Source organism: Schistocerca cancellata, chromosome 2, assembly GCF_023864275.1.
Source record: "Schistocerca cancellata isolate TAMUIC-IGC-003103 chromosome 2, iqSchCanc2.1, whole genome shotgun sequence".
NCBI lineage: Eukaryota > Metazoa > Arthropoda > Insecta > Orthoptera > Acrididae > Schistocerca > Schistocerca cancellata.
This window is the reverse complement of record NC_064627.1, coordinates 188,032,267-188,048,193: the sequence shown is the minus strand read 5'-3', so window position 1 is coordinate 188,048,193 and position 15,927 is coordinate 188,032,267. Positions and strand designations below refer to the sequence as shown.

Below are 15,927 nucleotides of genomic sequence, written 5' to 3'. Positions count from 1 at the left end.
TCTAAAAGATTGTGACTGTGTCACACAAAATAATTTACTCTTGAGTCAACGTTTATTGGGTTTATGGAACTAAGTGTGCAAGATTTCAGGACTGTAACCTTCATAGATTCTGATGGAAAGGAATACAACTTTTATGAAAGGAAACCTAATTTTCAAGAAATGCAATATTTATGTTCAACCTAACGTTTTTTTTCTTACGTCACATCCTCCGAAGGTCACAGATTTGTGCTCAGGGTCCTCTCTCCCTTCATTGCTTCTCTTCTAGTTCCTAGATTTCTGCCTTCTTTCCTTTACCACGTCTTCAACTGACTTTTCACTGGCAGAGAGACGTTGTAAATCTATTTTTCTCAAGATGTCTTGAGTGAAGTTTCCTATCTTAAAGCCCATTCTCTCCAATATCTGTTCCCATCATTCAATACAAAAACTGCAATTATGACAACTGTAGCAGATGAAAATGTGGTTTTGGAGCATCGTTTCCATATGAATGAATTTAGAGAGACATTTGGATCCTGGGTTTTGCCATTAACACACTTTTTTGTAAGTCCAGGATCCGCCAGAAACATGTAACTGGGCCTGAAAACATCTAGCAAACAATCTGGAAGCCTCTCCTCGTAAATGTAATCCACAGAATCGTTGTTTACGGAGCTAGTACCAAAGTGTTGCTTCAAGAGGTGGGCTTGGCACGAAGGTCGCGTCACACATTTAATTATTTTTCAGGCACTTGGGACACGATTTCATCTTTGAAACTTTAGGACCTCATTGTCCACGAGTTCTATTAATAAATAAAAATAAACTGGAAAATTGGCATGTTTTGCTCAATTTTAGAAACGCCCCCCTCCCCCCCTCCTCCCCGTTAAGATTTCCTTGGAATAAAAAAGTTTCCAGAACGTCACAAATTCGATAACATCGTCAGAAACTGCATTTCCGTAAACTGCTGTAATCGTCGTAATAATTTGTTAGGGAACGTAAAACTAAAATCGAAACACAGTCCAACTCTTCGGGAACACGATGAGGCCAGTTCCATGCCTGTGCGTTGAACAGTTTACCTGTCTGAACTGAGTTGAATGAAATTTAAGATTACGCATGTGTCCTGTGCCGGACGTGGTACAAACACAGACAACCTTCTCGAGGAGGAGGTTAAGTAGTGAGATGTAACTCGCTCGTCAGGGAATATGGGATATGTTGTTATGCTGCAAGATTCTTCTATGGATAATGCTCCTTTTTCTATGCGTAGCGTCCAGCGGCTGAGGCTCACCTTGAGGGCCTGCGCGGCCTCCTCGTGCGTGGCATTGCGCAGGTTGACGCCGTTGACGCTGAGGATCTGGTCCCCGCGCCGTAGCTCGCCGCTGAGGTCGGCCGGGCCGCCGGCCAGGATGAACGACACGAAGATTCCCTCGCCGTCCTCGCCGCCGACGATGTTGAAGCCCAGGCCACTCGCGCCCTTGTTCAGCACCACCGTGCGCACCTCCCTGCAAACACACACAAAAAAAACCATCTCTCAGGTTTACGGTCCAGCCAGTAAACAGCGCTGTGTCGAACGTGCCCGGGAAAAGATACGACACTGAGCCTGCGACTGATCTTACACGATAGGCCGAAGAAAGTAACATCACGTTGACAGCATTTGTAGATTTTCAGAAAGTTTTTGACAGAGTTGACCAGAATACACTCTTTCTAGTTGGGTAAGGAGCAGGGAGCGAAAGGTTAACTACAATTTGTCCAGAAACCAGGCTACAGTTATAGGAGTCGAAGGACATAAAATGGGCGCAGTAGTTGCAGGTCGGTTTAAGACACAATGTGACACAAGCCAACGCTTGTGACGCCAAAGTTAGAGGGGTACCAGAGGCGCCACAATTGAAAGATTTCTATACAGCAGCGTTTCCCACATTGTATTCCGTGGAACACGTTTCGCAGAAAGCGATGATGATGATGATGATGATGATGTTGGCCGCGCGGTTTGAGGCGTCATGTCACTTATTATGCGGCCAGTCCCGCCGGAGGTTCGAGATCTCCCTCGGGCATGGGTGTGTGTGTTGTTCTTAGTATACGTTAGTTTAAGTAGTATGTAAGTCTAGGGACCGATGACCTTAGCAGTTTGCTCCCTTAGGAATTCACACACATTTGATACATCATAATACTAATGATGAAACAGTCCATCACCGACAAGCAGAGAAATAATCGTCGGCGAAGCTAGCAACGAAATGGAACCTCACAAACTGTAATTACCTGCACTTTTTTCACTTTAAAACTATTCACAAATGAAAGATCAATCGCAAAATTTTAAACCGCGTCACTACTCCAGGGACATTTGACAACGTATAGTTGTACTTGCTGAAACCGGCTTAATTTTTAATTATCGATAGTAATTAATCCTCGAATAATACATGGTATCTCATCCACAGCATTGCACAAGGGCTACGTAATTATTTAATACAGGCAATCGGAATTTGCGAAATTCATTATTCATTGCACTCCAGTCATATTTGATTCATGCGTCTATAATGTATCGCATGTCTGCATTATGTCAGTGTATAGTATGCAACTGCCAGTACCGCATGAATGAACATCTACACCCCTACGTGTGTGATTTTATTCCAGATTTTGTATATATCCCGTTAATGACTATGGTTTCTGTTGTTAACAGCATTGTAGTTGCCGCAGTCATTATCTTACATGTGGTACTGCATTTGTGTTATGCTGAAGCTTACCTCTATTAAGAAGCTGTGGGAGAATAGTTGAGATATTTGTGGGTCTTGATACCGTAGCCGTTGCTCGTACAGATAATTTAGATTTGCCCGCGGTATATCGTATCCACTATCTGATTAGAGGGGTACCAACACCTATCAGTGGACATTAATAAGTCATGTTTCCAACCTCCGCCTTCTGACGACTTTAACTGTGCTGGGGACACTTCTGAATGTCTGTTGAGGAACGGTACCCCCTTCTTCCTCAAGACCCCAAACCAAAAAAGGTAGTGATGTTGGATCCTGGAGGTCTGTGTCTGGAGTAAAATAGACGTTCTAACTCATCCGAATGGTGTTCCATTGGGTTCAGGTCGGGACTCTGGGCAGGCCAGTCCATTTCAGGAATGTTATTGTCCACAAACCACTGCATTACAGGTGCTACTTTAAGACACGGTGCATTGGCATGATGATACAGAGAACCACCATCTCCGAGGTGTTCCTCTACTGTACGCAGTACTGTAAAATGTTTTGAGGTCCTTCCACATTTACCTTTTTCTGCAGCGCGATAAGGGGACCACAACCTAACCCCGAAAACACCTCTGTACCGTGACATTACGTTCTCCGTACTTCATTGCTGGCATTATTCATGGCTGCAGATAACATGCTCCCAGGTGCTGGCCAAACCTAAACACCATTCCATCTCATTGCCACTGGGCATAGCGTGAGTCATCACTCCAAACCACGGGTTTCGAGTCATCCACTGTCGACACACTTTACGTCACCACTTCAGGTGTCGCTTAGCATTTACGACAGAGAAGTGCGGCTTATGAGTGGCTCCTCTACAACTGTACTTCATTCTTTTTAACTCACTATGCACATTGTGCTATGCACATTGTGCTGGCTGGACTGTTGGTAGCGCTTTGGAACTCAGTAGTGATTCTTTCCGCAGATTAATGTGATTTTCACAGCCACCCTCTGCAATGCTCTACGGTCCCTGTTCGTCAATACATGAATCCTCCCTGGTCTCTGTTTAGCTGTGCTTGTTCCTTCCCGTTTCTATTTCACAGTCACATCAACAACAGTCGACTCGAGCAGTTTTAGAAGGGTTGACAAATGTCCCTGATCGATTGTTAATCACGTGACATCCATTGACTAGTCCATGTTCGAAGTCACTGAGCTCTCCTAACCGACAAATTCTGCTGTTACTGCTTCTATAGAGACAACAGAATACTTACCACCTCTCGTGGGACCTATAGGTCAGTTCTGCATTACATAGGATTAGGTAGTGTACGTTTCTCAACAGATGCTCATGATATCCGGAGAACATATAACTACGTCAACGCATTTCGTAAGTGTGTGTTCGTGAGAGACAATGCACGAGTATTTAAGCAAGCTAAGCGGCCAGAGCGCACAGCAGAATAATTTTTCGGATGTTTGTTTATCGCCTCGCAATACAGCTCACTCTGTATAGGCCGCAGCATGAATGTGGGTATTTCCCCTCCTCCTCCCCCCCCCCAAGGAGATTTATGTTTCATTAGGCTTCAGTAATTAGATCCACATAACTGCTGACTTGGCATGTATGCGCGCTGCTGTGACAGACGTGATCGGCCCAAATGAATGCCGACGCAACACAGCAAACAAAGCTGACGCGTGTAATCAGTGCGCGATGTCAGTCCGAGCAACTTTCCCGCCGAAGAAATTTCTCCCTGTGTAAGCGCACCTGGTCTCGGAGAGACCGCAGTCACAATATCGACTCACATGGCTTCTAGAAAAAGAAACGATTATCAGGCAACAAACTGGAGTTGTACTTCATCAGAAAAAGATTCGGTAAATCATTCGTGTAGAATGCTTTTCCATAATGTGTAACCGTTCTTTTAAGCCTCCCTAACGCAAGACGCAAAATTACGTAAAACAGAAATGTTTATAAATTATTCCGATCAGAAAATGTAACACATGATGAGTTTGCATGAGAAAGAGAAGAAAAAAATTTTAAAAGTAATAAGAGCAACATTATTTAAAAACAAAGAGTTCTGCATGTTTTATGTAAGCTCTGTACTAACAGCATACAAACGAAAACTTACAACGTTCGTGAGCTTCTTGTTGTTCGCACGTGTTCACAATATGACTTGTATTGTTGGTTCAGTTGCGGTACGGTTCATGTAAGTGTGGATTTTTCTTAAAGTATAAAATATACGTATAAAAAGGACTTCGAATTGATCTTTCACAAAAATTAGTCACCTATGTATGGCACTGAGATGTTCATTTTCCATGCGCTTAAAGCTGACTTGCCTTATCGTTGCATATGAAAAAGGAGAGTGAAATTACTACACATTTTATATGGAAAGGTAATGGTTTCGTGCAAATAAAAAGTTAATAGAATTTCTAACTCTAAATACCAATGATAGTATGGAAACCCTTTTACTGATGTCCAAAAAATAGTCTACGCAATAGTATTCGATCAGAGACTGCTATTCTCGCAGACAAGCCAACAAGAATATGTACGCTCTTTGGTCTGGCTCGCGGCAGATTTCAACGTTATTTTTGAACTTCAATTTGCTTCGCTGTGGGTCGGTGGTACTTACAGAGGGGGGGGGGGGGCGACTTTTCATAAACGAGTGAGTAATAAATTAACAAAAAAGACGATTAAACATAGACGCTCTCTTTTTTATGAGGTTTCTCCATACGTAGCACTATATTGATTGCAATACACAAAAGTCTTATGCAACCACCCAGGCAACGTCGTAACAACACTGAATAAATTCCGACAATTCGAGGTAAGCTCATAACGGCTGTGAAAGCCGGAGACCGTCACGGGAGCTGAGTTATCAGCACGGCTCACTGCCATGCACAGGGTCCGAATTCGATTCCTGGTAATGTCAGGTATTTTTCCTTGGAAGAGATACTGGAACGGGGTGCACTCGGCCTCGTGGTGCCGACTGAGGAGCTACTTGATCTATTAGTGCGGCTACAGGTCACAACAACTGACAACGACTGAGAGATGTGTGTGCTGACCCATGCCCCATCATACTGCATCAATGACGCCATTGGCAAAGGATGACACGACGGTCGGTCGGTATCTATGGACCCGCCAGGGCCTGTAGATGCAGTTTAGTTTGTGAAAGATCTCGTGGTTATGATATACCGGGTAGCCAAAAGTTTTGGGACGGCATTGGATGTGAGGATTATAGCGAATTGCTCCTCCGGAAACAGTCAGAAATGTAATAAAACTTGAAGGAATGGGCTCTACCATGTGTTGGAATAGTTTTGGAGAAATACTGGTCCAGTCGTCTTGCATTTCTACCCAGAATAATTTTTCTTGTGTAGTTGGTTTGGAGTTCATTGAGCGTACACGGGAATCGACAGCCTTCTATGGGACTCTTCATTGGGTCAAGATCGGGTTGTCTGTTGGGCCAAGCCATGGTCATGATGTCACTGCAGTGTCAATAAAGCTACCTGCGTGCAATCAAAGAGCAGGGACATGTCGCATCGTCCTGTTGAAACACCTCTACCGGCCTACTCTAATGACAGAAAGTGATGCAGATGGTCTGTAACAATGCCCTCGTAATACCCAACTGTCATTGGTTCAAATGGCTCTGAGCACTATGGGACTTAACTTCTGAGGTCATCAGTCCCCTAGAACTACTTAAACCTAACTAACCTAAGGACATCACACACATCCATGCCTGAGGCAGGATTCGAACCTGCGACTGCAGCGGTCGCGCGGTTCCAGACTGTAGCGCCTAGAACCGCTCGGCCACTCCGGCCGGCCTGTCATTGGTTTCTGCAGCCGGACAATGAGGCCGGATTCCGACCATATGATCATAGCCCAGACCGTAACTGAGCCGCCACCTGCAGGGATCGAAACTTGCTGACACGCAGACTGCATAGTTTCATAGGGCATATTCCGCACACTCTTAACTGAAACCGAGATTCATAGAACCTTGCTACACGCCGCCACTGTTCGATAGTCCTCTGATGATGTTCCCGGCGACATGCCAATGCCGATCCTTGAGCCCTGTGTCGAAGTGTCAGCAAAGGGACATCAATCGGTCATTGGGAACTGAAGCTTATGCAGTCCATTTGCATTAGCACAGTCATGGTAGAAATGACTTTCTACCAACCCCTCCCCCTCCCCCCACACACACACAATTTTCAAATTAGCGACGCTCTGACTTCCAGTCGATCGTTGCTCTCCTTGTGTGGCTCTGAAGAGGCGAGTTGACAGTCGTTCGTCAAACACTTATGATGGCTCTGTGCGGAAGCCTACGCAATTGGTAGTCTTGTCTCTGCGATGCTGACGATCCACACCAGACACTTAACCTCGCAAACCCGAATTCTAGCGTTATCTTCGACATACCATAATACACGCGTTTTTCGCTGATTATCGTCCGTCATTCGGCGTCAATTAACTTGTGAGATGCTGTTATATTCTTAAATACGTATCTGTAACTACACACGCCTTCAGTTTAACTGGTTATCTGCAATACAGGTTTGGCCGGAACATTCAGTTTTACCCTCAGTCATTTTCAGTTCTAGCTTTCCAAGAAATGTTCGTGATGATAAATGTAAATCAAGAGACCTGCAAGTTTTTTGTGTGGCTGCTGATGTGTTTCTTCTTTAATTTTTTCCGATAAACAGATTGAAGATTAAAATTATAAATAATGTAGCAACCAGTCGCGGAAACAAATTATTATCTCGCTGCGAATCGATTTCGACTGCTATCAGTCATTATCGGTGCATTTTTCTAACCGATACATGCCGTATGTAGAAGTACTGTCTTTGGCAGATTTCTATCGTGGAGGGAACCTTATGGAGCCCAACATTCAAAAGGACTTTACTACACACTCACGACGTATTCGGGTTCCACAAGTTTTGTTTTTCTCTTAAAACATATTACGTGGCCGCTTTTAAAATTCTGTATTTATTTCGTATTGCACGATTAGAATATGAACTACATTCCACATGGCAGACAAATGGCCTGCCTGAAATGCGCGGTTGCCTCCAGTATTCGAACACTTCATCGCCTGGAAATGACATCGCACGTTGTGAACTGTGCAGTTAAATGGAATATGTATAGGTCGCTTACAGCTCGTTTTAAACGGGCGATTCCCTGGTCAAAATCGGCTACTCGTCGTGACTGTGCGTCACATACTTGTGCGTAAATCAGCCACATACCGCGTCGGGAGTGGGACAGCGAGTGTGCAGTTGTATCTTGAGTACGCTGCAGTTCGCGCATGGGCAGGAACAAGGGACGGTGACGTCATATGCTGACGTCGTAAGCTAACCTGTTCTGGTTGAGCTTACACCAACATTATTACAGTTACGGATGTTGTGCTTGTGGGTCTCCTTAGTCTTTATTTTTTTATTTGCTTGTTTTCATAACATACTGTAAACGTTGCACTAGGGTCTGATATTTTTCCTAGTATTGTTCTCACGCAAGAGAAAATAAAAGGATATTTGTATTTAAAATACCCGGACAAAAGAAAGCTCTCCACCAATAATGACGCAAATACATAAACGTCCATTAATGAAAATTGTTCAACAGTGAAAAAGTAAGCTCTATTTAACGAGAAAATAATTTTCATCGTTATTTAGCTCGTAGAGAGGAAAAAAAGAAACGTTAAAGCAAAAAGGCGCTATTTACTGCAATCTAAATATTATTTACGTGTTTGTAAATATATTTTTTTAAATACAGAAATGTAGATGTTTGGCTGACACGTTCTTTATTTTTTCAGTTCTCAGGAGTGTAGAGAATTTACCACACAATCTTTTGTCAGGAATATCAGCTACGAATTTTGGTTTGGTCCGTAACAAACGATGAACGAAGTTCAGCACTGTCGTGCGTGGCCAGTACTTGGATGGGTGACCGTTCGGGTACGCCGCGTGCTGTCGACAATATTTTCCCTTTGTCTTGCCCTTCTTTGCCTTGACGGCAGAGGGGACAGCAGGGATGGTGACGTTAAGGCCCTGATCACCAGCCTTAGGGTCGTAGGGTGGAAGTCTTCGATTAAATTGCAAACCTCTTCGGAGTGTTTCATGAATTGAGGTCATGCGGCACTATTGATTGTGATCCGTCAGTCGGATGGGGATGTTAAGCTTGGCTACTCGCGATGAGTAGGCTATGTGCCGGCACTGGTAAAAAAAAAACTGAGCACTATGGGACTTAACATCTGAGGTCAGCAGTCTCCTAGAACTACTTAAACCTAACTAACCTAAGGACATCACACACATCCATGCCCGAGGCAGGATTCGAACCTGCGACCGTAGCGGTCGCGCGGTTCCAGACAGAAGCGCCTAGAACCTCTCGGCCACACCTGCCGGCCGGCACCCGGCTTCACCATCTCCCTGGTATCACCATCTCCATCCCGAACGTGACATTTCACTCCATCACTCATTCATATTACCGTCACCTACACTTAATAGCTACACTTACCCACATAACCCTCATACTTGGCGAAGAAAATGTGCCTGCGGGAACTTAAGACAGGAAAAAACCTTTCCAGTTAAGCGGCGATCCTGTCCTTCGAGGTCATGCGACTTTTTACACTAGGGTGACTGAAGTCATCAGATAGCGACATCCAAATATGCAGATGGAGGTAGTATCGCATATATAACATTTACAAGGGCAATGCATTGCCCGAGCTCTCATTTGTACACAAGTAATTCACGTTAAACCGTTTCCCACGCCATTGTGCCGGCACGACGGGAATTAACAGACTTTGAACGCGGAATGTTAGTTGGAGCTAGACACATGGGGTATTCCATTTCGGAAAACTTCAGGGAATTCAATGTTCCGAGATCCACAGTGTCAAGATTGTGCCGAGAATACCAAATTTCAGGCGTTACCCCTCACCATGGACGATGCAGTAGCCGAAGGCTTTCACTTGACGACCGAGAGCAGCGGCGTGTGTGTAGAGCTAACAGACAAGCAACGCTGAGTGAAATAACCTCACAAATCAATGTGGGACGCACGACGATCGTATCCGTTGGGAGTGTGTGGCGATATTTGGCTATGGCAGCAGAGCACCGACACCGAATGCCTTTGCTAACAGCATGACATCACCTGCAGCGCCTCTCCTGAGCCACATCAGTTGGACCTAAGACGATTGGAAAACCGTAGCCTGGTCAGATGAGCCTCGCTTTCATTTGGTAAGAGCTGATAGCAGGGTTCGAGCGTGACGCAGACCACACGAAGCCATGTATCCAAGCTGTCACCAAAGCACTTTGCAAGCTGTTGGTGGCTCCATAATGACGTAGGCTGTGTTTACATGGAAAGCACAGGGCCCTCTAGTCCAACTGAACCAATCCTTTACTCCAAATTGTTATGTTCGGCAACTTGGAGACCATTTACAGCCATTCACTGACTTCATGTTCCCAAACAATAATCGAATTTTTATGGATGACAATGCGCCATGTCACCGCGCCACAACTGTTCGCGAATAGTCTGACATACATTCTGGGCAATTCGAGCAAATGATTGGGCCACACATCGAATATTTATGGAACACAATCGAGAGGTTAGTTCGTGCACAAAATCCTATACCGACAACACTTTCGCAATTATGGCTCATATGGTTCAAATGGCTCTGAGCGCTATGGGACTTAGCTTCTGAGGTCATCAGTCCTATAGAACTTAGAACTACTTAAACCTAACTAACCTAAGGACATCACACACATCCATGCAGGATTCGAACCTGCGACCATAGCGGTCTTTCGCAATTATGGACGACTATAGAGGCAGCATGGCTGAAAATATCTACAGGGGACTTCCAACGACTTGCCGAGTCCATGCCACGTCGAATTGCTCCCCTGCGTCGGGCGAAAGGAGATCCGACACGATATTAGGAGGTATGCCATGACTGATCACCTCTCAGCTTACTATTATCGTTGCTTTTCCCAACATTATGTTACAGTATTTCTATTTTTTCGTAAAACGGGTTGTCGTTTATAACCTCACTTTCAGACTTAAAGTGCCAAACTGCACAGCAGGCAGCTCTCACGACATAAGACGTTTTGTCACTGAAATCTAAACGGAAATGACCACTCGGGGCAAGCGAGTCTCAGTACAGGAATAAAACGCCAGGGGCGCTGCAGTAGACACACGTGCCACGAGTAGTCGAGAGACGGGGAAGTCGCTCGCGTAAAAGGAGCTTAAGGGACGGCTCGAGTTTACACTAACGCCATCATATGCCTGATGTAGCCGCTACATTCTGGTGTCATACACAGCACATCTGCACATGGAACGGTTCCTTCCAGTAACTTGTCAAGCCAAAATGGAAAGCCCAAAAGGAACGGACCCTGACGTACGTACATATACAGAAAGACGAGTTGCGCCTTTATAGTGTCGGCAATATGACAAGACTGATGTGCGGAGGTTAGTCGTCAAGTAGCGGACTCTCGTGAGCAGCGGACGCAGCATGCAGCCCACGTAAAGCACCGTCTTCGCCTGCACCCTGCAACATCGGCGCCTTATCGAGTGGCGGCACGGCGCCTTGTTAGCCAAGACACGAGGGCCCTCGTCCCACTGCAACCACGCGTGACGTCACACCACTCGCCCCTCCTGCTGGCTTGCTTGCTTGCTTCAGCTCTAACGCGGCAGGGCGCTGCTTCAGGGCAGATATCAGTGCTCCTACTCCTCCTCCTCGCCATTCAAGGAATTTTAAACTATGTGAGTGTTTCCAGCTCCCATCTGTTCCAGTGTCACCCAATATTCCATCGACCCGCCGGTTTGTAGCTCTAAACTATTTGTGGGTTTCTGTTACTTCGGATTCACGTAGGATTAACAAGAGATACTGCAAGGCAGTACGAATTGTGACAGGTTTGTCTAATCCACGGAAGAGACTCATGGAAATCCAGAAAATGTGATCTGTACACGCAAAGAGCAAGAAACTTGCGCCGCGCGGGTGGTAGCCGCGCTGTCTGACGCGCCTTGTCACGGTCCGTACGGCTCCCCGCGTCGGAGGTTCGAGTCCTCCCTCGGGCGTGTGTGTGTGTGTGTGTGTGTGTGTGGATGGGTGTGTATGGGTGCGTGCGTGCGTGGATGGATGTGTGTGTGTGTGTGTGTGTGTGTGTGGGTGTGTGTGTGTGGGTGTGTGTGGGTGTGTGTGTGTGTGTGTGTGTGTGGGTGTGTGTGTGTGGGTGGGTGTGTGGGTGTGTGTGTGGGTGGGTGTGTGGGTGGGTGTGTGGGTGGGTGTGTGGGTGGGTGTGTGGGTGGGTGTGTGGGTGGGTGTGTGGGCGGGTGTGTGGGCGGGTGTGTGGGCGGGTGTGTGGGCGGGTGTGTGGGCGGGTGTGTGGGCGGGTGTGTGGGCGGGTGTGTGGGCGGGTGTGTGGGCGGGTGTGTGGGCGGGTGTGTGGGCGGGTGTGTGGGCGGGTGTGTGGGCGGGTGTGTGGGCGGGTGTGTGGGCGGGTGTGTGGGCGGGTGTGTGGGCGGGTGTGTGGGTGGGTGTGTGGGTGGGTGTGTGGGTGGGTGTGTGGGTGGGTGTGTGGGTGGGTGTTAGGGACCGTTGACTGTCGCAGTCTGGTCCCGTAAGACCCTACCACAAATTTCCAGAAAAGAAGCTTGCATCAAATGACGACGCTATCTATGAATAATAATTAGTATTAGCCAATCAGGGCTATGTACTTGAGGACAATATTATGGAAATGGAAGAGGACGTAGATGAAGACGAAATGAGAGATACGATACTGCGTGAAGAGTTTGACAGAGCACTGAAAGACCTGAGACGAAACAAGGCCCCGGGAGTAGACAACATTCCATTGGAACTACTGACGGCCTTGGGAGAGCCAGTCCTGACAAAACTCTACCATCTGGTGAGCAAGATGTATGAGACAGGCGAAATACCCTCAGACTTCAAGAAGAATATAATAATTCCAATCCCAAAGAAATCAGGTGTTGACAGATGTGTCAAATTACCGAACTATCACTTTAATAACTCACAGCTGCAAAATACTAACAAGAATTATTGACAGACAAATGGAAAAACTAGTAGAAGCCGAACTCGGGGAAGATCAGTGTGGATTCCGTAGAAATATTGGAACACGTGAGGCAATACTGACCCTAGGACTTATCTTAGAAAATAGATTAAGGAAAGACAAACCTACGTTTATAGCATTTGTAGAATTAGAGAAGGCTTTTGACAATGTTGACTGGAATACTCTCTTTCAAATTCTGAAGGTGGCAGAGGTAAAATACAGGGAAGGAAAGGCTATTTACAATTTGTACAGAAACCAGATGGCAGTTATAAAGAGTCCAGGGACATAAAGGGAAGCAGAGGTTGGGAAGGGAGTGAGACAGGGTTATAGCCTCTCCCAGATGTTATTTAATCTGTATATTGAGCAAGCAGTAAAGGAAACAAAAGAAAATTTCGGAGTAGGTATTAAAATCCATGGAGAACAAATAAAAACTTTGAAGTTCGCCGATGACATTGTAATTCTGTCAGAGACAGCAAGGGACTTAGAAGAGCAGCTGAACATCAACAAAAGCAAAACGACTATAATGGAATGTAGTCGAATTAAGTCGGGTGATGCTGAGGGAATTAGATTCGGAAATGAGACACTTAAAGTAGTAATGGAGTTTTGCTATTTGGGGAGCAAAATAACTGATGATGGTCGAAGTAGACAGGATATAAAATGTAGACTGGTAATGGAAAAGAAAGAGTTTCTGAAGAATAGAAATTTGCTAACATCGAGTATAGATTTAAGTGTCAGGAAGTCGTTTCTGAAAGTATTTGTATGGAGTGTAGCCATGTATGGAAGTGAAACATGGACGATAAATAGTTTGGACATGAAGAGAATAGAAGCTTTCGAAATATGGTGCTACAGAAGAATGCTGAAGATTAGATGGGTAGATCACATAACTAATGAGGAGGTATTGAATAGAATTGGGAAGGAGTTTGCGGCACAGCTTGACAAGAAGAAGGGACCGGGTGGTAGGACATGTTCTGAGGCATCAAGGGATCCCAAATTTAGCATTGGAGGGCAGTGTGAAGGGTAAAAATCGTAGAGGGAGACCAAGAGATGAATACACTAGGCAGATTCAGAAGGATGTAGGCTGCAGTAGGTACTGGGAGATGATGAAGCTTGCACAGGATAGAGTAGCATGGAGAGCTGCATCAAACCAGTTTCAGGACTGAAGACCACAACAACAACATCAGTCAATTCATGCGAATATCTGAGTGTAATAATTTTTGAAGATATGAAATGAAAGAGGCAAAGTCGCAGATAAAACAGATGATAGATTCTCCAGAACTTGCGCTGTGGGAGTTCGCCTTAACGCACGCACGTCGGCAGCCAGCAAGGATCGCGCGCTGGCCGGGCTGCCTATATACGTAGGCGGAACCCGTGCCATTCATCACCTGCGTCGCTTCTCGGCTCGGTGTAAGCCGTCCTCCCACTGGATGAGCTGGTTAATATGATCTGCGCTCTCCAGCAGCATCTGTCGGATTTATTTGGTTCGCAAACCACACAGATTGTCTACGAAAATTGATGTGCGTAATGTCCTTACGTCAGCTCCATTAAGATACAAATTTCCTCCCTTGTCCATATGCTAGACATGATGTTTTGTCTGTAGCAGACATAAATAAAGCCTTTAATGTCTATGGACATGTTATAAGCCAAAACAGAAAGTTGCATATACAGTCAGTAAGGACAACAGCTTATAAAATTTCAGAAAATCGGACAAAATAACTCCTGTGACACAGTGCACTTATATTTACTTAACATCGAGTAATACAGAAATTATTTCCATTAATTTAACAAGAAAGTTCCATAATCTTTCAAGAAACGTGAAGGTGGATGGAAATAAAGAAAGAAAGAAAGTAAGAGAGAGGAGAGAGAGAGAGAGAGAGAGAGAGAGAGAGAGACTGGATACACAGGAATGGGAACCCGCTACACACTGTATCATAGCCTCAACCAATTACACTACGCTGAAGTCCTACAATGGACGACCTATTTCATGTTATAATTTAACGAAGGGTTTAATCCCCGACATGTTATTAATTGGCATTATAATTATAACAAATCCTACCAAGAACGACGGGACTTTGATTAATCTTCAGTATGCTGTTGCCTTAAAATTCTTTAACTACCAATTTGACGTTTCCCGTCATTTTATTGAAACACTTCATACCAATAATGACGTGTTTTCTACAGATCCACATTGTGCTTGTGCTTAGAAAGGGCATATATTCATTGGGTGTATTATAACATAAAAACATCTCATACGAGATTCAACTGAAAATGACATACAGTATGGCGTCTGCTTATTCTGCTTGAGACGTCGAGAGCTTTCTCGTTTCCTGTTGGTTCTACTTTAGGTTGCTGAAGTAGCGCAGAACTTATTTTGCATTTCACGTTACGAAATAACTCCTAAGCGCGAAATAGCAGGACGTGGCGTCACAAAACTTTTACAGCTCCACCTCAACGTTAACTAACTCATCCCGTGTGCGGACGGCGTAACGACCAGCCGAACACCTCCCTGGCAGCTGTCTAAAAAATCTACACTTTATAGCACTCACAGCATATTTCTCCCAATATAAGCCCAATATAGACGGTGATTTCACATCAGTCCGCGTTCCCGTAAGGACACCGAAGAAATTATTAGACTGATCACCCACAGAGGTATTAAACAATTATTTTTTCCCTCGCTCCACACTTTAATGGAACGTGAAGAAACTAACATGTGGTACAATGGGAACCACCCTTTCCCATCACTTCACAGTGGTTTGTAGAAGGAAGACGTACATTAGCAAGCCAGGTCGACTGATGCCGTACGGACTCTTTGCACTGGAACTCGGTTGTCATTACTTGGGCTTCTGATATGTGCACAGTTGGCAACAACAGAACTTGGACTCGTTGCGGGAGCTATCAGGAACTGTGTTTGGATTTCCACACAGCGATCCCGCTATTCTCGAGGACTTCGTGTGTGCGTGTGCGTAACCTGACGGCAAAGGATTTGGAAGATCGGCTGAAAGGAATGGATAGCGCCAGGAGAAGAGGTTATACGATGAGCATCGACAGCAGTGAAACTTGAGAAATATGGTGTAGCCGAATTACCTTAATGTTGAGAGTATTAAATTAGGAATTCGATACTAAAAGTGGCAGAATCTGTTTGCTATTTGGGCGGCAAAACAGCTGACGATGCCAGAAGTACAGAGGATATAAAATGTGGACTGACAATAGCAAGAAAATTGTTTCGGAAAAAGAGAAATATTTTAACGACGACTGGAAAAGAATATACAGTATCTGA

At 45.1% G+C, this 15,927-nt stretch overlaps 1 protein-coding gene across 3 annotated transcripts in view; it reads right to left on the bottom strand.

The window, feature by feature from the left end:
- The window catches only part of LOC126161504 (disks large 1 tumor suppressor protein), a 935,475-nt gene that overhangs the window by 26,988 nt on the left and 892,560 nt on the right, over positions 1-15,927 (bottom strand). For all 3 annotated transcript variants that reach the window (XM_049917405.1, XM_049917407.1, XM_049917406.1), the window contains one exon: positions 1,256-1,469. In XM_049917405.1, the coding sequence (XP_049773362.1) occupies positions 1,256-1,469 (214 nt within the window). The remainder of the gene's footprint in view (positions 1-1,255; positions 1,470-15,927) is intronic.